The sequence below is a fragment of the Octopus sinensis genome, linkage group LG3 (genome assembly GCF_006345805.1).
Source record: "Octopus sinensis linkage group LG3, ASM634580v1, whole genome shotgun sequence".
Lineage (NCBI taxonomy): Eukaryota > Metazoa > Mollusca > Cephalopoda > Octopoda > Octopodidae > Octopus > Octopus sinensis.
Window position 1 is genome coordinate 62,822,785 of NC_042999.1, and position 27,605 is coordinate 62,850,389.

The 27,605-nt window shown below is 35.4% G+C and overlaps 1 protein-coding gene across 10 annotated transcripts in view; it reads right to left on the minus strand.

Moving 5' to 3' along the window:
* Positions 1-27,605, minus strand: part of LOC115209656 (vacuolar protein sorting-associated protein 13D) — a 213,619-nt gene that overhangs the window by 19,386 nt on the left and 166,628 nt on the right. For 5 of the 10 annotated variants that reach the window (XM_036501028.1, XM_036501024.1, XM_036501030.1 and 2 more), the window contains exons 68-73: positions 22,518-22,601; positions 14,018-14,143; positions 7,384-7,500; positions 5,632-5,793; positions 4,331-4,471; positions 1,349-1,482 (exon numbers count right to left, since the gene is read on the minus strand). In XM_036501028.1, the coding sequence (XP_036356921.1) occupies positions 1,349-1,482; positions 4,331-4,471; positions 5,632-5,793; positions 7,384-7,500; positions 14,018-14,143; positions 22,518-22,601 (764 nt within the window). Of the gene's footprint in view, positions 1-1,348; positions 1,483-4,330; positions 4,472-5,631; positions 5,794-7,383; positions 7,501-14,017; positions 14,144-21,616; positions 21,644-22,517; positions 22,602-27,605 lie in introns of all 10 variants that reach the window. The other 5 variants (XM_036501026.1, XM_036501029.1, XM_036501031.1 and 2 more) reach the window with 5 other exon arrangements.

Consider the following 27,605-nt stretch of genomic DNA (forward strand, 5'->3'; position numbering starts at 1 on the left):
CCAAACAAGCTATTTTGTCCAATGTTTCACTAATTCTAAAACTGATTTTTTTGTGGCCGTTGCCAGCACTGCCTGACTGGCCCCGTGCCGGTGGCACGTAAAAGCATCCACTACACTCTCGGAGTGGTTGGTGTTAGGAAGGGCATCCAGCTGTAGAACTTCTGCCAGATCAAGATTGAAGTCATCTGGTTCACCAGTCCTCAGGCAAATCGTCCAACCTATACTAGCGTGGAAAGCGGACGTTAAACGATGATGATTTGACTATTTTTCAGTAACATAATACAGACGAGTAACTTTCACAGGCCCTACACTAAACTTCCTGGGTCTGGTGCAGCATCCTGGCTTCCCAGACCCCAGTTGAACCGTCCAACCTATGCTAGCATGGAAAGCCGACATTAAACGATGACTACACCCACGGAGTGGTTGGCGTTAGGAAGGGCATCCAGCCGTAGAAACACTGCCAGATCTGACTGGGCCTGACGAAGCCTTCCAGCTTCACAGACCCCAGTTGACCCGTCCAACCCATGCTAGCATGGAATACGGACGCTAAACGATGATGATGATGATGATGTATACTTAGGGTATACAGGTATTTCAAGACTACACTGTTTCTACCAATTTTATGTTTTCTGTATTATTAATGCCTAAGTTTGCTATTATTACTTTAAGTCACTATTACCTTCTAGATAACCACGGCAGCCAATAAATAATTTCCTTTGAAAGTAATTTTCTATAAAGTGTGAATAGGAAATCTAGCTACTAGATTTTTGTACTGATCAGAGATTCAGTTATTGAAAATATATAGTATAATCTATTTGGATCTGAAATGATACCAAAAGTGGTTCATCATTACTTTTTTAACATCTACTTTTCAATGATTGCATGGGTCAGATGAAGTTTATTGAGACAATTTCTATAGCTAGACTTATTTTCACAAGATATTGGAAAGGAATGACATTCATTTGCAACAATCCCATGATGACAAGACAAGGAGACACAAGCATAAATACACACACATAGACATACACACAAAAGGTGTCTTTCAGCTTCCAAATCCATTCACAAGGCTTTGGTTGGCCCAGCGCTTATAATAGAAGACACTTGCCAAAGGTGCCACATAGTGGGACTGAACCCAAAACAATATGGTTGGGAAACAGACCTCTTACTACACTACCACAATAATTTAATAAAAAAAAAAGAACAAAAGCTAAATACATAAAAAATACCAACAATGAAACACGTTTAGCAGAGAAGTGGGTGATATGATTGAAAACAATGGAAAAAATATTTGCGTAACTTAGAAATAAACCTGCATGTGAAAGGCTATCGTATAAAATGAATGTCTTACCTCTGGCTGCTGTAGGCATTCTCCATCAGCTGTGTGTCTTCATCTGGCTCGTGGTAACCAGTGAACTGCAACAACTTCAGGAGCAACATCTCCTCTAAGTGTAACTTTACCTTACGTACTGAAATAATTAAGTGCTGTAATGCACAAGAAAAAAAAAAAAAACAATAAATAAATAAACATTTAAAACAATTTGAAAAGAAAGTAAACAAATCCAACAAGGTTAAGAACAAAACAAAATTCAATCCTTTACATACTGTGCTCTCTCTCTCTCTCTGTCAATATATATATATATATATATATATACACACACACACATGAAATAGGGATAAGAATGTGCATTGTCCGTTTAATTGAGAAATTCTATAAGTGGCTGAAGATTGCTCGACATTTTAAAACTGATGTAATACTTACAGTGTTTAATAAAATGAAGTAGCATGAAACAATTGTACTACTCTACCTTGGATATACTTGTTGCTTATTTATATATATATATATATATATATATATATATATATATATATTAAATTAGAGACAAAACCACTATTAGGCAAATCAAACAATGCAAGACTTAAGCCAATACATATGATTAATTTATATTATTTAAATATGTAACAAAATTATCAAAAAATATAATTAATATCCCACATATTAATTATATTTTTTGATAATTTTGTTACATATTTAAATAATATAAATTAATCATATGTATTGGCTTAAGTCTTTCATTGTTTGATTTGTCTAGTAGTGGTTTTGTCTCTAATTTTATATAATATAATATTTTACTATAAAATTGGATTCAATCCTAAATCTGATTTTTCCCTATAAGTTTGGATTTATTCCCTAATATTTATTATTATATATATATATATATATATATATATATATGTACACACACTATACATAATCAGGTGGTGTAATATTATTGGTCATTTAATAATTTAATACAGTTTATCTTAGGTGTTGAAAATCATAAAATAAACTTCAAAATTTCCTTTTGTGTTCTCCATTCCCTTTCCATGCTTATGTAGGTAGGATGGTCTTTTGCTGTTGGAGTATTTGCTTCTATAGCAGATGGATGCCTTTCCCAACTTCAATTACAAAATGGTACATGCCTTTCTTATAAGTCAGGCAATCTGAAGTAAGCAAAGTTATATACAAAAGCCCATCCTCAGACTGGTGATACCTGATTTGAATTCTGTTAAAGCACACAAGGCCCAGAAGGGGGTCTTAAACTAGGCTATAGATTAAGTGTACCACCCACAGTTTAATTTACCAAATGGTTTAATGCTGTACTTTGGGTGCCTGTAGCAAACAGAACCCACTTTGTTGCAAGCATTCAGGCTAGGTCTTTGGTTTGAGGATATTTTTCTTCCTTTACCCTACCAGACTAGCATGTTCAGCAAAGGATCAAATGCATTGTTTTCCCTCCTGAGTAAAAAGATTAAAAAAGTAAAACAGGAAAATAACAGGAATGAGCTTCCATACAGTTTCTATCAGCTGAAGTCACAAGGCTTGTAAGGCTCTAATAGAAGACAGCTGCCCAAGGTACCCAAAACCAAGTTGCTAAGTAGACCTCTCAGTCATGCAGCAAGGCCTAGATCCATACAGTACATTAATCTCATACCTTGTCTTTTATTAAATTCATTATATCTAGAAAGTTATCAGATGAGAGAGTTTAGAACTATTTGACAAACTGCAAACATTAGGCAAAAACAATATAGAGAAAGGAGCAAGAATTTTAAATCCCATAGAAAAGAAATAATTGGTCCTACTACAATTTCTTTCTCTCTCTCTCTCCCCAAACTCTCATTCAATGGGGCTGGGGCCATCCTAGGTTAGTGGTCCCAGAGGTGTTATTGTACACAGAGCCAACCAAGTCCACCAATGTCCCCCCCTGCTTTAGCGGTCCCATGCCAATCCCCCTGCATCCTCGAAGGTGATGTCAACCCCCAAGAGATCTTCCTTAATCATGTCCAGCCATCTGGTCCTCTTCAAGCCTGCTACTGCTGTGTCACATGAGAACAAGGCCCTGGTAGGATGATTAACCACAATTACTACAATAATTCTCTCTGAAAATTATCCATGGTACTGGACTGAAAGTCCCCAGAAATAGACCAGCCATATTATTCTCATCAACACCTAGAGATACCCGCAAAAAATCACTTCATTAGCCCACCACTAGTCTTCTATAGAATGCTAATGTTCAAAATTCCACTGACCACACTGCCCATTTGGCAGAGAGCTGTGTCTGGCAACATTCCAAATGCCAGGTACTCAGTCTTGATCTTCACTTGACACAAAACTACAGCTTTGTCAATGGGAAAAGATGTGATATGATATGATTACCCATGAAAAAGGGCAACTAAGTCTGTTCATGGTCCAAGAATCTTTGTACGTGTCACAAACTCAGGCATGTAATTACTTGATTTATCTTGGAAATTAATGTTGATGTTGGCAGGAATTGAGCTTACAAGTAGTGGGGTGGAACTTAAAACTAAAGTATTTTGATTAGTACTGAAACATTTCTGCCACTCGACAACCTAGAAGCAACAGATATAGTCATTACTGTATCCTTAATGATGCAAAAGTAACCACCCTCACCCCTTCAGCAACAACAATCATTCACACCTCTTCAACAAATATAGAATCACCCACTTTCTACTATACAATATTAACAGAGTCAATGAGGAGAACTCTTTGTGGATAGTCAACCTTCTAGAAATAGCAACCAAATTACTTTCGAATCGCAGCCTTTAAAAAATAATGGTAAGACAAATTGGACAGTGTAATCTGAAAGAAAATATATTTGAAAAGATGGGATAGTCATAGTTAGAATGTCTTTGTCGGTCTACCTGTTTAGGATTGATTTGGGGCTAAAGATCAAAAATTATAACACCCAAATAATGAGCACAACCATGGTAATAGTGATCTATTATAACAAATGTAATCACAACAGTTATATGAACACAGCGATGAACCAACCTTGAATATCTCTACATTCCACTGAGAAGGATTTTTATGGACGACCATGTGTAGTGCAGGCGTATTTTCAGGGACATCATTTTTGGATGGAACAATGGACAGCATCACTGGCCGCTGAGCACTAAACAGCTGGTTGTCAATCTAAGAGAAAAACAAATCAATATAAAATATATAATTACATACACATCATCATTAAGTGTCTACTTTCCATGCTGGCATGGGTTAAATAGTTTGACTGGAACTTGTAAGCTGGAGGGCTGTACCAGGTTCCAGTTTGATTTGGCATGGTTTCTAATGATGGATGCCTTTCCTAATGCCAAACACTTCAAGAGTGTAGTGAGTGTCTTTTATGTGTCACTGGCACTGGCCATGGTTATGATTTCACTTGGCTTGATAAGTCTTCTCAAGCACAGTAAATCGCCAAGCACAGCAACACTAAATCGTAAAATACAGTGCAATGGGAGTTACTTTTTACTGGAGGTTCAAGCTAGAGATCATCTGTCTGGGACAAAGATACTTTGTTAAAATTAATGGATTAGAATAAATTTAAAAAAATAAAAGATTATTGCTTAACAAGTATTTTACCATTCTTACAAGAACAGGAAGATTTATTTACTGGAGCAACTGTTTTTAGAACTGGATGTATTTCTAATTGCTAACTATTCAATTATGAAATAGGAGAGAATCATCATCATCATCATCGTTTAACATCTGCTTTCCATGTTAGCATGGGTTGGACGATTTGACTGAGGACTGGCGAACCAGATAGCTACACCAGGCTCCAATCTAGATCTGGCAGAGTTTCTACAGCCAGATGCCCTTCCTAACGCCAACCACTCCGAAAGTGTAGTGGGTGCTTTTACGTGCCACTAGCACAGGGACCAGTCAGGCGGTACTGGCAACGGCCATACTCAAATGGTGTTTTTACATGCCACCTGCACAGGAGCCAGTCCAGTGGCACTGGCAATGACCTCGCTCGAATGTTTTTTCATATGCCAGTAAGGCAACACTGGTAACGATCACGCTCAAATGGTGCTTTTTACGTGCCACCAGCATGGAAGCCAGACAAACTAGAACTAATAAAAGTGGGTGCTGTTCTCAAAGATTATAACACAATAACAGTTCTGTCTGGATAAAAGACAAAGATAGTTATGGCATAAACACATTCAGTCAGTAGTTTTTTTAGATTATGGTCAACTTAAGCAACAATGACAGCAAAATTCATGGAAACCTACAGATGAAAAGTAAACAATGCAAAATGGTAGAATATTTATTATATTTAATTCACTGTAGCCACTGACCTGTACATTACCAATACTAGCTTCCATGATGAGTAAACCATTTTTGCTATTGCATCGTATCACAATGTTCCACATAACAATGTAAACAAGTTCCTCAGGTACCCGGTTCACAAGAGATATTCCTACCCCTTTTGGCAAAGAAAGCAGACCATGGACAACAATCTGAAAGTAAGAAGAGGGAAACAAGTCAAAATAACTCTTATTTTTCTTTCTGCTAATTAAACTTTTGTAGAATTAATGATTGATGTTATAGTCTGAAAACAAAATAATTACAAGACAGACAACATCAAAAGCACACAGATTAAAATCAAAATAAATATTCTACAATCAGCACTAAGCATTGATCATCGTGGATTTTTGTTGAAAAAAATCATAGATGTACTTAAAAAAAAAATAATAAATGCACTTAAATTCATTTAAATCAACTTCTGATCCTCACTTAGCTTTTATAGTTTAACATTCAACAAGCATAATCTATTGTATTTTAGGAGCTTGTAAGCTAATTTAAGTACAAACAATTTTTTAAAAACAATTTTTCTTGAATAATGTTTATTATAGGCTTAAAAATACTTATCGTCCTTCACTGCTTTCTGGCTCCATTTGACAACTCGCACCCTCTCTTCTAAAATGTGAGTAGTCATGTAGCTCCTCTACAGCAAAAAACCTGTTCTATCCAGGCCCCTTATCTCATACTATTACCCATTATTTGCCCCTCATTTCCAAGAATAAAGTTGCCTCCTTGGCGTTCATAGTCTTGCAAACTGCATGACAGCCTCAGTAGAGTTGGTGGCATAATAAAAAAGCACCCAGAACATACTGTAAAGTGGCGGGTATTAGTAAATGCATTCAACCATAAAAACCAGCCAAACACATTGGTGCATGATGCAGTTCTTAGGCCCATCAGATCCTGTTAAGCCGTCCAACGTATATCAGAAAGGAATATGGATGTTAAATGATAATGATGCAAGTAAGTGTATTTTTGACCTAAACAACCATTTGTTGCAGGATTCCAATACATTCCTCAATCAAATTTATGATCATGATACTGGTATGGAATGATTAATGTTTAATATATTCAACAAGTTAGTTTCTCTCTAACTTTTAACAATTCAGACTGCCTAAATTTGATAGCCTTTAAGGCATTACTTTTAGTTCAACTCGGCAATAGTCAGTTATAATCATCATCATTGATTATTGTCCAAAGCTCTTTCACTATCATTCATATTAAAAACTTCAAAAAGTTTCCTTTCACCTTCTCCCCACATTGATCAGTTCTTGCTATATCATTGTCCTAAATTTTACTATTATCATGATGTAACAATGGTACAGTTATGGAATTAGTTTTTAAGATTTTATTCTCAATAGAACAGTTTCTCTGTCATCATAATACAAAATATATTATTTATTATTATTATTATTAGGTGAAATGGATCTGTGTCTGCATGAGAAATTAACATCAATATCTTCATCAATTAATAACACATTTGTAATCAAAAGTTTATTTCTAATCATTGATCTTGTCACAATAGTTTCTTAAAATTATTTCTGTAAAGACTTTCAGTACCCAACAGCCTCCAAAGGTTTCATTAACAAAAAGATCTATATATGTATCTATACATATGTGTGAGTACATTTGTCCATTTACATTGAAAGGAGAAGATATCCCCAACATTTCCACCAATGTCTGAAAGATACCAAAAAAACTTACTGAAAGAACACACACAAAAAAAAAAATGGTTTTGAATTACTAACTTTGTTCTTCTGTTGTTCTTTCTCATCATTAGCACGTTTATGTTTTATGTCTGTTGAAGAATGGTTAGGATCCACCAGCTGTAAATCTTCAAAGTTGGGATCAGCAAAACTCGTGTTCTATAAGGAACAAAACATAAAAAGATAGTAGAAATCTAATAATCAACAAGGCAATAGAGGGCAATGGTCATAAATGGATAGTCCATACAATATAAAGATGTGACTAATGAGCTAACAAAGAAGCTTTTATGCTGATGTGGTAGACAAACCCCTCACCCTTCTAATCTCTGTGTGAGATTGTGAATAGAACAGAACTACAAACAAGAATCTCAACATAAGACTATACCTAAAGACCAATGTAAAAGACAGGAAAGTTATTATGATAATACTCAACTACCAGTATTGATATCTGCCCAGTTTACAACAGACCTATACACTGAGGTGATATATACTCTAGAGATTACTCCCAGGATCTAAAAATAGCAGCAATACAACATGATCCCCACTTCCACCACCAGCACATACAGGGTAGAGTTCTAATTCACTACTAACATAGTAGAAGCACTAACAAAAAAAAAAAATAAATAAATAATGAATGAATGTATAGATCAGATTTCAAAATAATACTGAAATCAAATGATAAAGCAAAAATACAGTTTAAATAAATGTGAATAAAAAAAAAAGTGAATTCTTAAAAGATGGTCAACTACTGCAACAATTTCTAGGTGAAGCATTCTTGCTAGCTTATTTCAATCAAACATCATTTCAGGTGAGGCAAGCAGGCTTATATCACTCTTATTAAAACTAAGTATTTAAAGGTACATGGCCTAATGTTTCTAGACACACACATACACACAAATAATGTCACATGCAGAAGTGTTGAATAAAATATATTGATGTAAAGTCATATTCAACATATTATTTGGATGTAAGACCTTGGCCCACAGAGAGTTCTGAGAGGAAAATCTCCTCTTAGACATGTGTAGAACCACAAGATGAGCTGTGAATGACATCACTGGATTATAAGATTCATGCATTTCTAAGTTATTCTTATAACAAAAACAAAAATGAATAAGGTACATCTATTGATGTGCATAATGCTTGGTCAAGCTAATATCAATTAAAGAATGTTGTATGAAGCAGTGTTGAATAAAATATATTTGTGTAAAGACATATTCAACATGTTTGAGTGCAGTAGATGCGAGAAGACAGATTTGGTGTTCATAGCAGACAAAGTGAAATGTTACAGAAATGAATGCATCCTATGATCCAAATAACATCATCAGCTCATCTTGTGTTTTTATACAAGTCTGGGAGGAAAATTTTCTTCTGAGACTATCTCTGCAGTGGTAGGTCTTCTCATGTCCAATTGCACTCAAATGAGTTGAGTATGATTTTAATATACACACACACACTTACACATATACTGAAACAAGTCTTGTGACTTGAATTTCACACCACTGCAATTTTCAGGCAACAGCTATTACAACTTGGCATTGGTGATGTATGTATAGGCTTTGGTGTGTGTGTGTGTGTGTGTGTGTGTGTTTGTTTATAAGTTAAGTTTGCATGTTTATTGATTTTATGGTCTCGTCTGTGGTTGTTTGTTATTTTTTATAATGTGGTATTTGTATTTTTTGCAATTATAAGTGGGGGGGGTGTATTAATTTTTTAGGATTTGTTGGTGACTTAGTGATGGATGTGCTTTTTTGTCATGTTACACCCTCACAAAGAGGTTTGGTAATGCAAACAGGAAAATAAAACTCAGAATATGAGCATATACATATATTTTATTAATAATTGGAAGAAGATACGCAAAGACCCAGGGATCACAAGTTTCGTACATTGGCGCTTAATATGTAATCAAAAATACACACACACCACCATCATCATCATCATTATCATTTATTGTCGATTTTCCATGCTGGTATTGGCTGAATGGTTTGACAAGAGCTGCCAAGTTTTCTATGACTGAACACCCTACCTACCAAACACTTGACAGAGTCTACTGGGTGCCTTTTGCATGGCACCAGCACTGATAAAGTCATCAAGTAACTCGAAAGACAAAGAATCAACTGAGAAGGAGAGTGGCATTGCAGGAAGTGGCTTTGAGCCAGGTGATAAGAGGTTAAACTATGATTGGGAGACAGAAACGGGTGTGTTACTATAGAGGAGATATGTGGCTACCCCAGTTGAGGGGGGGGGGAGACGGCGGTGGGGAGAGGGAAGTAGAAGGGGAATGTAGTGAGTGATCACAGCTCTACATACACACACACACACACACACAGTGGTGAATTGGCTGAGTCATGAGAGTATTTGTTAAATTGCTTTGTGGTATTCATGCTGGCCCTCTGAAATCTGGGTTCAAATACTAACAAAAAGATCAAGTTTGCTCATCAACTTTTGGGATCAATTAATGAAAAGTCAGACCTATAGGGGCATGGGTTATACCAGGTCTAAAAATATCCAGAGATGCCATATGTTATGAGGAAACTCCTATAATTCCTTCAAGAATTGAGTACCCATGGAACTATCCCTCTCTATATAACGCCCCCCCCCCCATACACACATGGTTAGCTTTGGAACAGCAAATGCCCTGTGGGTCTTCCCCTCTTACATTACAAGGATAAATTTAAGGATATCTTGAAGCATCATAATATCAATCGCAATTCTTGGGAAAACCTTGCTGTAAAGCATAACAAATGGAGAACAATATATTTCACTGGTTAAAAATAGTTTGAAGAGAGTAGGAAGAAACATCATGACCAACTTTATATGAATCTTAAGCAGAGGCACCAACAAGAACCAGCCTCGGATGATTTTGTTTGTGGTGGTTGTGGATTCATAGCACACAGCAAGGCAGGGCTCACTTCCCAGAGTAGAGAGCATAAACCTACTGAAGACTACTTGTCTTTTATAAATTAACCAATGCTCAGCTCAGGACAGGAGAAAGTACGATTTTAAAGGTACAACTATCATAGACATTTATTGGTTTACTTGACTTCATCTGCATAGAATTTGATTAATTGTAGGCATAGGAATGGCTGTGTGGTAAGTAGCTTGCTTACTAACCACAACGTTCCATGTTTAGTCCTACTGTGTGGCACATTCGGCAAGTGTCTTCTACTATAGCCTTGGGCCGACCAAAGCCTTGTGAGTGGATTTGGTAGACGGAAACTGAAAGAAGCCCGTTGTATATATGTGTGTGTATTTGTGTGTCTCCCCAACATTGCTTGACAACTGATGCTGGTGTATTTACATCCCCATAACTTAGTGGTTCGGCAAAAGAGACCGATAGAATAAGTACTAGGCTTACAAAGCATAAGTCCTGGGGTCGATTTGCTCAACTGAAGGCGGTGCTCCAGCATGGCCACAGTCAAATGACTGAAACAAGTAAAAGAGTAACTGACCAAAATTTTTTACATGAAGAATAAACAAAAAAATTCTGGCCACTATAATATGCAGAATTAAGCAGTAAACTGAGCAAAAGCCAATAACTCAAATGGGTCAATGGCATGAATTTTGATAAATAAAGAATAATGTACTTAATATATAGAAAATTGTCAAAGTTGTCCCTTTTCCCTGCCCCCTAAGTATGTAAATTAACTTTCAGACATTAATTCTTAATTCCTTGAAATTATCTCCCTTTTATTTGAGGGTTGTTTATAATAACACTAGGTTTTTGTTTTCTTTCTCTCCAACTAAGAGTGAAATTTTCAATAAATAAAGCATGTTTTGCATATGAGATTTAGTACACTATCCCTTTAAAATCTCATTAATCGTGTATATTGAAGGGATAAAATTGGCAGTGATAATTAAATAAAACTAAATGGAGGAAAAAGTAGCTTGAAAAACGAGTATTGTGATTAGGTCAATTCTAACAAGATCCAGAATGGGCTACAGGCTCCAACAAACTTTGTTATATATATATATATATAGAGAGAGAGAGAGGGGGGGAAGAGGGAGAGGGATTATGTTTTGAAAATTTATTAGTTTTAGCTAAAATTTCAATAAAAACTTTGTCAAGAAAATATATTTTGTTCAGATGAAAACTGGAATGCAGGAAAAAAAAAACGAAAAAAAAAAATCGAATATAAAATATCTGAATTTAGATTATGATTCCATTCTCCAATTAGTTTTGGTTTAAATCCTTATCCACATAGAAGACAACATATTGCCAGTTCTTAAAATATTACATGCAAAGCTACTGATGATTGGCCAGTCAGTAATAATCAGTTTAAAATAAACAAAGGTTATATATCTATGAGAAAAAAAAAACCCCATCATAATTACTTGACAGGGGTAAAAGCTTTCCTTCCAACACAGTGAATATCATTAATGAACGAGAGACTGATTGGGGGTGGGGTTATAAAGTGATGATGTTAAAGAGGATAGATATTCAAATAAAAGATACTTTTATTATAAGGACAACATATTGATCAAATAGACTGCTTCAAAATATATTTTTTTCCTTCCTTAAATAATGATTGTCAGATATTATCAGGGATAGTCAAGACAACAGATTGCCAAAATGAGTGCAACACTTTTCTACGTTTGAATTCTGCATGGACATTTAACTTTCATATTCTGGTTGATAAAATAAGTACCAATTAACACAGTGGAATGAATATAATCAATACTATCTTTCCCTTAGAAAATATTGGACTTATGCCTTACCAAAAGAAAACAATATTTTAATAGTGAAAGGGTGTGACTCAGAGTAAGATTTAAACTGAAATCTATGAGGTATTTAATCAATTTAATCAAGAACTCTCCAGCCACAACACTTAAAACAATAACACCTAATTTAGACACAAGGCCAGCAATATTAAAGGGACGTGGTTACTCACTTTATCAACCCCAGTAAATGATTGATACTTCACTTTATCAACTCTAATGAAAATAATGGTTTCAAATTTTGCCACAAGGGCAGCCATTTTGGGGGAGGGGATGAGTCAACTACATTGACCCCAGTGTTTCACTGGTACTTAATTTATCAACCCCGAAAGGATGAAAGGCAAAGTCGACCTCGGCAGAATTTGAACTCAGAACATAGCAACAGACAAAATACCACTAAGCATGTCACCCGGCGTGCTAATGATTCTGCCAGCTCACCACCTAACCCTAATAATCTTTTCTACTCAAAGCACAAGGCCTGAAATTTTGGAGGAGAGAGCCAGTTGATTAGATCTACCTCAGTATGCAACTGGTACTTCTCACCACCTAACCCTAATAATAATAATAATCCTTTCTACTATAGGCATAAGGCCAGCAATTTCAAGAAGAAGGAGCAAATCAATTACATCACTGTCTTACTTGACTGGTACTTAATTTTATCAACCCTGAAAGAACAAAAGACACAGTTGACGTTGGCAGGATTTGAGCTCAGAATGTTAAGAGCCAGGAGATATGCCACTAATCATTTTGTCCAATGCTCTAACAATTCTGCCAGTAAGTTTGAGAGGAGGGCCTTAGTTGATGCCATTGACTTCTGTATTTGACTAGTACTTTATTTTATCGACCATTGAGGGATTAAAGGTAAAGATAACCTAGGTAGGTTTTGAACTCAGACTAGAAAAAAAAAACTGGAACAAATACCACAAAGGCCTTAGAAAAATTTCTTACACAGGCAAAAAGCTATATATTTTGCAGGTGAAACTAGTTGAAGTATGCATTTTTATCTGAGATGTTACTGGTTCAGCTAATCCACCATCCTTAATGATGTTTTGAATTTTGGAGCAAGGCCAGTAATTTTATGGGGAAGATGTAAGTCAATTGAATTGACACTAGTACTTGACTGGTACTTTATTTTATCTAGCCTGAAAGGATTAAAAGCAAAGTTGACCTTGATAGAATTTGAACTCAGAACAAAAACAGCTGGAAGAGATGTTGCAAATCATTTTGTCTGATGCACTAACAATTCTGCCAGCTGGCTACTCAAAAATTATTTCTAATTTTGGCACAAGGCCAGCAATTTTACAGGAACAGGGGTGTAGGTCAATACCATCAATACCAGTATGTTACTGGTACTCAATTTTATCAATTGCAGAAAAATAAAAAGTAAAATTGACCTCAATGGTATTTGAACTCAGAATGTAATGAATTGCAACTAAATACCATAAGCAATTTTGTCTGATACTCTACTGATTCCACAAATCCACCACCCTTAATAATAATGATAATTCTTTCTACTAAAGGCACAAGGCCTGAAATTTTTGGGGTGGAGACAAGTCGATTACATCAACTCCAGTGTTTCACTGGTACTTAATTTATTGACCCTGAAATGATGAAAGGCAAAGTCGACCTCAGTGGAATTTGAACTCAGAATGTAAGGACAGATGAAATGCTGCTAAGCATTTCGCCTGGCATGCTAACTATTCTGCCAGCTTGCTGCCATAATAATAATAATAATAATAATAATAATGATTTCAAATTTTGCCACAGGGTCAGCAATTTTAAGGGAGAGGATGAGTTGATTACGTCGACCCCAGTGTTCAACTGGAACTTATTTTATTGACCTCGAAAGGATGAAAGGTAAAATCAAACTTGGTGGAATCTTAATGATGATGATGATGATGATGACGATACTGATGATGATATAATTTGGCTTATTTAAAAATAATGTTATTAAACTCACCTGAAAATGGCTAGGTGAATGTGATTGTGCACACAAGGTATTGCTGTAATAGCCACACCTGGTAAGGCAATGGAGTACCTTATCTGCCCCTGGCCTCAGGCCTGGAGCATACCACAGATGTTTAGGCTACAACAAAAGAATGACAACACATTCCAAAAGTAAGAAATAGTGAGAGCACAAGACTAAAAATACAAACGAAGAAGTGAGCTTGCAATGCAATTAGGATGCAGCGTGACAGCTCATTAGAAAAGATGCTGACTAAAGTTAATTAGCTGCTGACATGCAAGTTATGATGCATACAGCTCTGGGTTTCTTTCTCTCTATAAAGACTTTCTCAGCATTTGTATATAATTTTGAAAAAAATGCCTTTACGACAAGCAAATGATAAGGTTACCAAAATATAAACAAAGGTACAGAGTGTAAAGCTCATTTAAGCCAACTTTTAACCACTTCACTTAGTATAAATCTCACACCTTTAGCCCTTCATTTTCAGACAGCTCCCAAGATATTTTCAGATTTTGATTTTGGTTCATCACTTCCTAGCAAGCAGAACACACACATGTACTGACATGCGCATGCATGTGTGTGCACATGGACACACAAACACGAATTTACTATTGAGAACTAGTTAAGCAAATGTCTAATTTGTTTATGATGCACTACACTTTTCTTCAACATCATTTCACATAATAGACTTCCTTCAGTGATTAAGTGGAAAAATATATTTTGTTTCCTGTATGATTTAGTCTCAATATGCCAATATAGATATTTGGTGTGATATTAAACCACAAAAACACAATGAGACTAAAATGGTAGCACATAAACTTCTACTTAAGAATCTGAGTGATATTAGAATTGAGATTTGCATTGTCAACTTGCAGAAAAGTGCAATCTTGCATCTTGCAAAAATCTTAAGAAAGATTCTTGAGATTAGAGGAAATCTATTATCCCCAAACCTCAAGACAACATCCCTGCCAACTAATGTAGAACATAACAGCTTTAATAATAATAATAATAATAATAATAATAATAATCCTTTCTACTATAGAGACAAGGCCTGAAATTTTTGTGGTAAGGGATAGTCAATTACATTGCCTCTAATGCTGGACTGGTACCTATTTCATTGATTCCGTAGGGGTGAAAGGCAAAGTCGACCCTGATGGGATTCAAACTCAGCACCTAGAGACAGGTGAATGCTGCTAAGCATTTTGTCTAGCATGCTAATGATTCTGCCAGCTCACTGCCTTTTTAATAATAATGTTAGTAAAAATATTTTTTTTTATTGGTTGACAAGAACTCAAAAAGTTGAGGAAAGAAAAATGGAATGCAAGAACGGTGAAGTTTACATGGAAACAAGTAACTTCAACAACAATTTAAAAATTAACAAGGTGTAGGAGTGGCTGTGCAGTAAGTAGCTTGCTTATGAACCACATGGTTCTGGGTTCAGTTCAACTACTATAGCCTCAGGTCAACCAAAGCCTTGTGAGTGGATTTGGTAGACGGAAACTGAAGGAAGCCTGTCGTGTGTGTGTGTGTATATATATATATATATATATATATATAATATATATATATATATATATATATACACATATATATATATGTATGTATGTATGTATGTGTGTGTATATGTTTGTGTGTCTGTGTTTGTCCCCGTAACTTAGCAGTTCGACAAAAGAGACCGATAGACTAAGTACTAGGCTTACAAAGTATAAGTCCTGGGTCGATGTGTTTGACTAAAGGTGGTGCTCCAGCATGGCCACAGTCAAATGACTGAAAAGAGTAAAAGAGTAAAGAGAGTGATGGAGACAGCCACTTAGGACTAATCAAGAAACTTCAGGGATCCAAGATTACCTTGACTACCAATGGAAAGGTCCTTCCCAGCTGTTATTTTCCTTTCCACCTACAGGTACATGCTGAAAATAAGTCCCTTCACTTGGATCATGCTTACCACTCTCACTCACCTTTCAACTAATTTACTAGAAGGTAGCATTTTCCACTATCTGCATTAGTTTTCATCAGTTACTGAATTGTATTTTCTTGTAAATCTAAACCACGAAAAAGATTCTAGTGTGCAATAAATGAGACAACTAAGCACTGAGTTTATTCTACTCACTCTATAATGAACAAAACATACATATGTTATTTCCAACTAAGGTATTTTCAAATAATGCCAGTCATATCAGCTAATACTACAATTCCTCAAGATAATATCACTCCTAACCAACACTGAGAACTTTATAAAAATGATATTGTAAAAAAATACATTATGAGCTATATGGTTTCACTGGATCTCTTATTGAATTAATTTGTCTAAAAATTACTGTAGAGAAATCAGAAATAATATTTTAAATGCACCCCTACCCCAAAAAAAGCCAAAAAGGAAAAAATGGAGATGGGGCTTGACATTTCCATGCGTTTTATAGTTTTGATTTAAGTAAAATAGTCACAAAGAAGTTGATTGATGTAATAAAAATGTCAACTGATGGTAAAAAATCCGGTTCCTATCAGATCAATGAACTTTGGAAAACATTAGACCATATTGGTATTTGGTAGACATTTTGAAAAATTCATTCCTGAGCAAAATGCATCAAAACAGTTCTCTACTAGTTTGCAAAATGAAGAACAATGCATGTCTAAATATTTCAAATAAGGCGACAACCATAAGTTTACATAAGGAAAATTTACATCAGGCCAGGAATATACTTGTAAACTAAAAATATGCATTGCAGTCAAGTTTGAATCTTCATGTACATAATAAAAGAAATAAATGAAAAAAAAAGGAAGATTTTCAAATATAAAAATGATTCAGAATTGGAGTAGATGTAGAGAGAAAATTCATTCCATTGATGTGCACAACTTGGACTAAGATGCATAAATAAATTTAATAATTTATCTTTTATAGAAACTTCAACCTAAAATAATAATTCAAATGAAGTTTTAGTGTTAAAAATGCTAGACTTTAAAAGAAGTGTTTTTAATAACTACAGCTAATTTCAGTTATTTCAAAAGTAAGATGTAACCTAGCAGTAAAAGTTACTACTCACTCCTCTAAATTGCCCAACCCAAAATTAAAATAATGCTTGGAGTATAAACACCATTTTATTGATTCAAAAGGGAAGATAAGTAAAGCTGATCTATAGCGGGTTTGAACTGAGACAAGAGAAGGCAAAAATCTATGTATGTTGTCTGTAAAAGAAATCAAACTTTTAAACCATTACACTAACTAGCCAGTGTAGCATCCTTGTAACCATAGCATGCATGCAACTGCAATGATGTATACAAATGACCTTCACCTTTTGTTTAATCACAGCCAATGCACACCACATTAGTTAGTCACTGACCTACATGTATTACAGTGAATGTAGGCTTAGTGTGATTGGCAGTTTAAGAATAAAAGGTTTAGAAGAGCAATGTTTTTGTGCAAAATATTGTTTCAAATTGAGAAAACCTTTAACTAAGACATTTCTAATGTTATGAGGAGTGTTGTGTGAGACATATACAATGTCATGAGTAGAAAATAATCTCAAACCTGAATGAAGTTATATAAAAACAGACAACAATCACACTGTGAAAGCATGTGCTGTGACCCATGAAAATTGTCACCCAATTGTTAGTGAAGTTTCCAAAGAAGTAGTCATCTGTAAAGGTTTGTGTCCTATGATTTTGAAAAGGAAAATTGAATATGTATGATGTTGCAAAATTTGTGTTGCTTTTGCTGACAAATGAACAAAAAGAGAAGAATCATGTTACACTCAGTCAGGAGCTGTTTCTTTTGTTTTTCTGTCAGAGAAAACTTCCTGTAAAGTGTCATAACAGAAGAAATATGGGTGTAGGGTTATGATGAATTGAAGAGGCAATTGTCACAATAGCTTAAATTATCACGGTTCTGATCCATTCAAATATGAAACTGGTTTTGATAATAAGGATGTTACTCATGAATTTGTTCCATGTAGTTATTCAATTAATAAAGAATTTTAACTGGATGTTTTGAGATTTTTGAGGGAGGCAGTGGGAAGGTAGAGGCCTGAGACATGAACAAACAAAACAGGTTACATTACAACAGCACACTTGATCATGCATTATTCTGTGACATTTAGGCAAAGCATGAGGCACTTCTCTGGACTTGGCTTCTATGACCATTTTTGTTCACAAAGTTGAAATTAACCCTGAAAGGTCATTGACTTCAGGTAACAGAAGAAATCAAGAAAAATTTACTCTTAGCTGCACACTACCACTGAAAGCATATTCCAAATTGGAAAAATTTTGAGTGGTATATCCATAGTGGTGGGGGACTATTTTGAAGGAGACAAGTCTGATTAAATTCTAAGTAAAGCAATATATGTATTTTTGGTGAAGCTGATATATTCATTTTCCCACATGAACCTACTTGGGAAAAAGAGTAGCAATTGTCTCTCCAGCCTGTGGAAAAGTGAAACCAGCACTGTCACTAAGACATGGTAAAACAACAGAATTATGACTTCCCCTAGGAAACAAACAATATATATATATATATATATATATATATATAAGAATTAACACTTCCTTCTCCAAGCCTAGATTCAAAACCGAATCCAAGAATTCCAAACCACGACGATCAATAGGCGCGAAAAAGGTTTTCTTTGTCCTGTCAAAAACTGATTGATCATCTCCCTTTGACCTGCAACCTCAGCATGTCAGGCAAGTTCAACTGGACAGGGGCTGACCTATTTAGGTACAAACTCTGCTGCAGTATGTCTGTCTTTCTAGCTGCCACGACTTATTATAAATATAGTGGTGAAACAAGAAAGGCAGGCAGACAGACGAGAAAGATCTACGACACGACAGGTTTTGGCAGACCGCAGAGACTGAGAGAAATGTTCGAAGTGTCACGATAGACTACTGTCTCAAATGATTCACGCACACACACAAACATATTCATTCCTGATATGACTTCCATGAATGTACTCTGTATTTCTTGCAACTCGTAGCAGTTGCCAACATTTTGTATGTAGTCTACCTATAATGAATCAAATCCTGTAAATAAATTCTTTTCAATTATGGATCGGTTTACGTATTTGTTTACATACACACTTAACCACTACATATATATATCATAAATTACGAATATATTAAAATTACAGTGTACATTTAGTATGATTTATTGTTCATATAATCCTTAACAGATGTGCTGTTAGTATAGTTAAGTTGTTAATATACTAACTAATTAACTGTTAAGATATTGATATAAATGATATTAGACATTATAAGCACCAATTTCTGATAGAAAAGTAAAACTGACCATTTATCTATCACTTATTGAATCATTGTTAACAATAAACTGTGGGGTGTTTCATCAGGTAATGCAAACTGTTTCTGCTATATGGCTGACAAAATATTCACAAGATACTTTGTCAGTCATTTAGCACCAGTAATACTAGTTAATATAAAGTTTTATAATACAAAATGGTGTATGATTAACTGTAATTAATATACATACTGTATATAACATTTTAAGCTAAGTTAGTATTGTTTTCAATCTCACTTCATATTGTTTAGCATACAATGCAGTTAGACTAGATATAAACACATAAAAGATTATTTTTAAAGAAGGATAGAGTGAAAATGTATTTAATAAAAGGAAGTTCAGTCTAATCAAATAAACAAACAATTGAAAATTAAGCAAGAGAGAAGAAACAGAAATTGTACTGAAAAGCTGAATGTAACTACAGAGTAAATGTTTTACTCTGGGAAAAATATTTGAAACAATATGGAAATGAAAAGTAAGTGTATGTGTTGTGCATAAAAGAGATGCATGAAAAGGAAACAAGAAAAGTAAAAACATGCCAATCATGAAAAGAAGCATGACATACAGAAAATATAGACGTTTTTGGATAGCAAGCAGTGAAGTGAAGCTTGAATGCATTTAAAGAGATCTATGACCAACTGATCTTGCCCTCGTTAACAGACTAGCAGGCTACAATCAGGATGCAGTATGAGACATTTGATAATCACATGATACACAAGAAACAACAACAATACTGGTTTCTTATATAAGCACAAGGCCAGACATTTGTAGGAGGTGGAGAGAGTTGATTGATTGGACTCCAGTATTTGACTGGCACTTATCATTGACGTTATGAGAGGCAAAGCTGATCTCAGCAGGATTTGAACTAAGAAGGTGTGATCATGTTAAATATTGCAAAGCAATTCTACAGAGTCAAGAGTAACATAAAGGAAGATGAAGAAGCAATAAGTTGGCAGAAATGAGGAACACCTTACATTTTTTCCTTTTTTTTTTCTTTTTGTAATTGCTGGGTCTAAGGGAAAGGAGAAGTGCCAATAGCCTTTGCAGGACCTCCTAGACTAATGAGGTCCTTGCCATTACTGTTCCTTTTGAATATTTAAAGTAACATGAATTTCAAAAGAGCAATGTTCAGGAACAAATGGTTAACATGTAGTGATTGGGAGGTTTGATACACAAGGATGATGAAGGAGGAGAGACAAGAGTCTAACCAACCCAAAAGAACAAAGATCACTATAGTAGCAAAACAAAGGGTAAAGAAAGAAGCATGCTTGTGGGCCAGAGGCTGGGGCATGTATTTGAGTACCTTTATGCCCATCTGTCTGGTGACTATTTTCTGGATGCAATCTAGATGTTGCCAGATGTTGTGATGCACTCAACATTTGGAACAATTGTAAGGTTTTTAGCTATGTGCTGGTTATGATCAAGGCAAGGAGTGCAATGGTGTTTTCTTGATGTAAATAACATTTTGACTATTTTGTTGTAGAAAGAGACAAGATTGGTATATCCCCACTGGAAATTGCTTTTAAGGTCACTGCTTAGGGAGACAGAGAGGGTTTGGTGTGTAGGATCAAGGTTGTGAGTGAAAGTTAGGGAAGAATGAAGGGTAGTGTCATCTGTGTAAGAATGGCTGTTGTTGGATGTGATGGTAAATCATTGATGAAAGATAGTGGAAGTTAAGACTGACTTTTTGGGTACACTGAAGTTGATAGATGGTGGAACCCATAGGTGGGCAGTTTCCATGAGATTCACAAGGTAGACATGGTTGAAAGCTTTGCTCATATCAAGAGTGATAAGATTGCTTTGGTTAAATTTCTCAAAGGCAAGAACCCACTAGTAAGAGATATAGAAAAGCAAGTCACTAGTGGATATGACTTAATGAAAACAAGATTGGTGGTTGCTAAGGAGAGAGAGATAAGGAGATTAAAGATGCTGGAGGATGTCTGTGTTAATGACTTTTGCCATTACCTTGAACCTCTTGTAAAGCAGACAAGTGTGAAAAAAGGATAAAGAATTTGAGGAAAATGATGTTGAGAGATGACAAGTAAAGTAAAAAATTTCAAATTGATGAGAAGTGTAAAAGAAGGCACATCAAGTCAATTTAGCTATGAATAAAATTAAATGGGGTTTGTGAGTCTAAAGAAGCTATACATAGTTGCTTGATCTTCTAAAAATAAGTCAACTTTCCCTCCTATTATAATTTACCATCTTTAAAAAAGGAATGACTTTGGATCCAGTTGTACTAGGAAGTGCACAAATACTACATAGAGTAATTTCAATACAAAAGAAATACACAAAATTAAAGCAGAACATACCCAAGATGCATAGAGTTGTGCTTGAGACTGTAATAAAAGCATGCAATTAATAAGTCTGCTGAACAATAATAATGTTCCTAATATAGACACAAGGCCTGAAGTTTTGTAAGGAGGGAGTTAGTCAATTAAACTGATCCTAGTACTTGACAGACATTTTATTTTATCAACCCCAAATGGATGAAAGGTAACTTTGTAGTTTGTTTAAGTAATATGCTTTGCAACATTCTTCTCCATTCTAAACTGTTTAGTAGAAGTCAGTTACTTTACAGTATTGAGATAAAACATGGAATAAGTTAAGTCATTGCTCCAAGCATCATAAAATAAAAATTGTTTATTTTAGCTTGTGCATCACAGCAAACATTACAACTTCACCACCGCAGATATCCATAGATTTTGCAAATAGAAAGAGTGCCAGGATATGTTAGTAGTTTGCTTTCCACACCAGAACACAAACAACATTGAATATACAGTATATGAAATATATCCACAAAATATAAAAAGAGAATGAGCCAAAATATAAGGGCTAAAATGGAACAATAATAAACGATAAAGTAATAAAAAGATAAACAAAACCCAGATTGTTAAAAGTTTAAGTGTAAATAGCTGCTGCATTCAATGTGCATTTAAAAAAGGCAGTTAAGAGGCTAAAATTGAAAATACGGAAAATTCCAATAAATTTTAAATACAACCTGATCTAAAAAAAAATTAATATTTTTTTTTCTATCTCAAAAATGGGTCTTTCTTCCTAAGAAGTAAAATAATTTAACAAGCAAGAATGTACAATGAAAGAGAAAAAAATTTTGAAAGTGTTGATGGAAATGTCCAATAAAAAAAAAAAAAAAAGACAAACAAAAAAAAAACAGCCATGGCAGACAATAGGCTTTACAAAGAGAGTTACAACCTGAAAGGTTTCTCTGCTGTTACTCATGTGGCACTGTGTACTGCATGGAGTTGAAGAAAAGCACATACAGCCAACACCATGGAACTGGTGAAGGTAGCAAAAGGTGGTTATTAAAAGATTAACATTAGAATTGCCATAAATAAATAGTAAAATAAAAGTTTTAAAAATATGAAGAAAGTAAAAAAATAAATGTTGAAATATAAAAGAAGTCTAAGTAAAAATTGAAAATAGCTTGCAAATAAATAAAAGTAAGCATTCAAATGTATGAACTTAAAAGGATTTATTGAACTTTGAATATCTTGCCATCACAAATGTGATTAATCTTATTAAAAGGACTTTAGATCAACCTGCTGCCACCACCATGACCACCATCCACACACTTCAATTCATCATTACCATCACTGCTGAGACCCCCTTCAGTATGACTGACCATAGGATTGCACCTAGAAAGTTACCCTCCCAGGTACAAGTCCAGGCAAGGTTGTTTATGGAAGGCCAGCAGTCGCCCATGCATACTGGCCTCCCGTCTCCATGCCACCAGTGTTATCCAAGGGAAAGGCAAAGGCCGATACAGCTTGGCACCTGTGACGTTGCATCTCATTTCTACAGTTGAGTGAACTGGAGCAACGTGAAATAAAGTGTCTTGCTCAAGAACACAACACGCAGCCCGGTCCGGGATTCAAACTCACAACCTCACAATCGTAAGCTCGATGCTCTAACCACTGAGCCATGTTCCTTCACTAACCATCACTAACCATAATGTAATCAATGGCATCAAGTGAGTCTCTACATGGTCTCTCCAGCTGCTAGAAATAGCAACCAATTCTCCTTCAAATCACCCCTATACATAAGCTTAAACAAGAGTAATGACCTTTTTTTTTTAAATTCCCGACATACCAATTCATGTAAAACTCAACTGATTTCACAAGTGATGCATCACACATCACTAACACATACCAACACAATCGACTCATCTCATTAATCTACTATTCACATCTTCTGCAAACATTGGCTATATCTTTCATAATGTCAGGTATAATAATTTTTTTATGTCCCATTCTTCAACTTTTCTAGACTCTAGAGATAGACAAAACAAGACCAATCACATACAAATAATAATGCAACTGCAAACACTATCATCATTACCATCACGACCCATAATGTCGTAATCAATGGCATCAAGTGAGCTTGAGTCTCTACATGGTTTCTCCAGCTACTAGAAATAGCAACCAATTCTCCTTCAAATCACATGCTACCATCTTAAAAAGGGAAGGGGAGAATGGAAAATGTAATTTTAAAGGCATGATTTTAGCCTGGCTATGGAAAAGTAAACAAGGTAGTTACCCAATAAGTTTTTATCTTCCTGGGAACAAAAAAAGTGAGAATGATTGGGCTACTTTGTCTTCTTAGAGAAAGAATAACCATTTTTGGTCCACAGAGAGATTAGTGGTATATAGCTATTTATAGCGTATACAAACCAGGACTCAGCTAAACTGATGCAGCTTCCTGGCTTCCCAGACCCCAGTCAAACCATCCAACCCACGCCAGCATGGAAAGCGGATGTCAAACGATGATAATGATATGTGTGTGTGTGTGTGTGTATATATGTATAAAACACCATCCGTATGTGGCCAATGCCAGTGCCACCTTGACTGGCTTCCATGTCAGTGGCACGTAAAAACCACCAACTGATCATGGTTGTTGCCAGCCTCCCCTGGCACCTGTGCCGGTGGTACGTAAAAAGCACCCACTACACTCATGGAGTGGTTGGCATTAGGAAGGGCATCCAGCTGTAGGAACACTGCCAGATCAGACTGGATCCTGGTACAGCCTCCTGGTTTCCCAGACCCCGGTCGAACCGTACAACCCATGTCAGCATGGAAAACGGACGTTAAATGATGATCATCATATATATATATAAATAATTAATGAGAGACAGAAGATGGAAGATGCAAGAAAGTTTACTGATCACTATAAATGTTTTGACCTATCTAGCATCGATCCCTCTTGGATGGGAGATCACAGTATAGATATTCAGTATTCCACTTGTGAGGGGTCGACACTAGATAGGTCGAAACAATTATAGTGATCAATAAACTTTCTCTTATCATCCTCCATCTCTCTCATTAATCAAATATCCAACAAACACTGAGATAAGTGAATGTGCTTTACCAGTAAACTACCATATGTCATCATCATCATTGTTTAACGTCCACTTTCCATGCTAGCATGGGTTGGACAATTTAACTGAGGACTGGCGAACCAGATGGCTGTACCAGGCTCCAATTTGATCTGGCAGAGTTTCTACAGCTGGATGCCCTTCATACAATTTATTAAGTAATAATATGTGTGTGTGTGTGTGTGCGTGGATAGATAGATAGATGATAGATAGATGATAGATAGATGATAGATAGATGATAGATAGATAGATAGATAGATGATAGATAGATGATAGATAGATAGATGATAGATAGATAGATGATAGATAGATAGATGATAGATAGATAGATGATAGATGGAGAGATAGATAGATAGATGATAGAGAGATGATAGATAGATGATAGAGAGATGATAGAGAGATGATAGATAGATGATAGATAGATAGACAGATAGATAGATAGACAGATAGATAGATAGACAGATAAATAGACAGACAGACAGACAGACAGTTATGTTAAAATGTGAATTTACATAGGATTTATGCAAATATCTAACTAATACAATCAATTCTGTTTCGCTGCATACTGGATAATTGTATAATTTTTTAAGACTGAACTGTTTCATGTCAAATCTATCAACCTAAATGTTCAATTCTATGATAGATTTTGCCCATCTTTAAGAAAAATTTTATGCAATTAACGAAAACTTGTATTTGCATATGCAATTATCCCATCAACTTTAAATAGACTTGGTGTTAATAAGTATTGTTGTTTGTTCCTTCTCGAGCCACGCCTGGCTCATTAGGGCCGGTTTCTCAGTTTCATTGGTGTGTAGGTTCCCCACCTGGACGGGACGCCGGTCAGTCACAGGTGAGCTGCAAGATGCAGGAGGAAAAAGTGAGAGAAAGTAGTGGCGAAAGAGTCAGCAGAAGTTCGCCATTACCTTCCACCGGAGCCACGTGGAGCTTAGGTGTTTCGCTCATAAACACACACATCACCCGGTCTGAGATTCGAACCCACAATCCCTCGACCGTGAGTTCACTGCTCTAACAAGTAGGCCATGTGCCTCTATGCTCGTAAGTATAATGATTTGAAAAGTTATGCCATTAAGTGAACTATGCTATTAAAGAGTATGCAGTTAAGCAGAATCAATTGTATTACCCATTTGTGTAAATCAAATATACAAGACATGAATTTATCTATATAACATTATCATTAGTCTAAAATATTGATCTCATATACAAAATGGATCAAACATCAACTTATTCAAGTTCTTACCAAGAGAAAAATTATTGGAAATTCTTTGTACCAATGAGACTCATTTATGAAACTACTTTATTTTTGGACTTTCTTTATTTCTTATCGTTTCTTAGTCAAACAAATTGGCCCCAGAACTTATTCTTAAAATCTGGTACTTTATCAGCTTCTTTTGCTGAACTGCTAAGTTAAAGGGATGTAAATAAACCAATACGACTTGTCAAGAACTGAAGTGGGTGGGGGGCAAACACAAACATATGTAAGTATATAGATAGGTAGATAGATATGATGGGTTTCCAAAACAGTTTCCATCTACCAAGTTCACTCACAAGCATTGGTTTGTCGAGGACTATAGAAGACACTTGCCCAAGGTGCAGTGCAATGGAACTGAACCCCCCCTCCCCCCAAAAAACCCCACATGGTCGTAAAGAGAGATTCTTGACCACACAGTCAGGCTTATATTTTCCCAGAAGTTATACCTTAAATTCAACACTACTAACACATTAGAATACGCATCATTTTACACTCCAAGACCTATACAGTCAAGTTTCTTCCTAGTCTGTTCCGCTTTACATTCGTCTCTTTTCAACATTGTCTTTTTTCCAGACACATTTTTACCAATAATCCTCAACAATTCTAAAGAAACAAAGAAATACCAATCAAAATCTCAAAAATTTCTGAAACTTTCCTCATTCTATAGTACCAACAAGATCAGGACAGTCAGTAATAAAATTATTCTTGTCAGAAATATGATCAAAAGCATATTAAAGTGCTTTCTAGCTGACAAATATTGGACACATTCTTCTTAACAAAAGAAATTCAATTCCAAAACAGGTCTGAGAATAAAATATGATTTCTCAGTTAAGTTAGAAGAGGTGAATGAGTAAGTGAATAAATGAGAGTGAAGTGGTTGCATTGAAGAGAGAGAGGGGAAGAGATAAGAAAGGAGGGGGGAAGAAAAAAAGAAAGGAGAGGGAGAGTTTTGAGAGACAGAAATGCTTCCAAATATAAGTTCCAGATGGTTATGAAAAATCTATGATTTCCCAGACATATTAAGTTCCAATAAGCTTTGAGTAATAACAGAAAATTTTGTGAAGAGATTTCAAGTCTATAAATAAATATACATTTAAATAACTTTGAATCACCAATAACAACAGTTGTAGCAAGTTATAAGAAGTCTACACAATGACAAACATTATCATTAAAGGATAAAAACGAGATTAGAAAATTACAGCTCACCACTTCAGAGGAACAGAAGTTATCCTTAGACCAGAGATTTCATCTGAATGCAGGCAACAGAACAGACTCCATTAAAACCACCTTAGGGCCAACAGATTAAAACTGTTATCAAAGAACAGGAACAGTCCTTCCGAAAGATGTCTGCACAGTTTCCATCAATCCAATTTCACTCACAAGACACTTGTTGATGAGAGATTGTGACACAACATACTTGCGCATGCTGCCGTGCAGCAGGACAGAACCTAAATTTTTGTAGTTGAGAAGTTAACTAAACTGCACAGCTGTGCCTGCACCTTCTACAAAAGGTTATGAAGACTCTCCTTCTGCCTCTGACTAAGTCTAGTAAAAATAAATAAATAAATGAGCATGCTAGAATTTTCTTGACAATGTGTTGACATGTCATAGTTTCCGACGTACAACACTGATGTTGCTG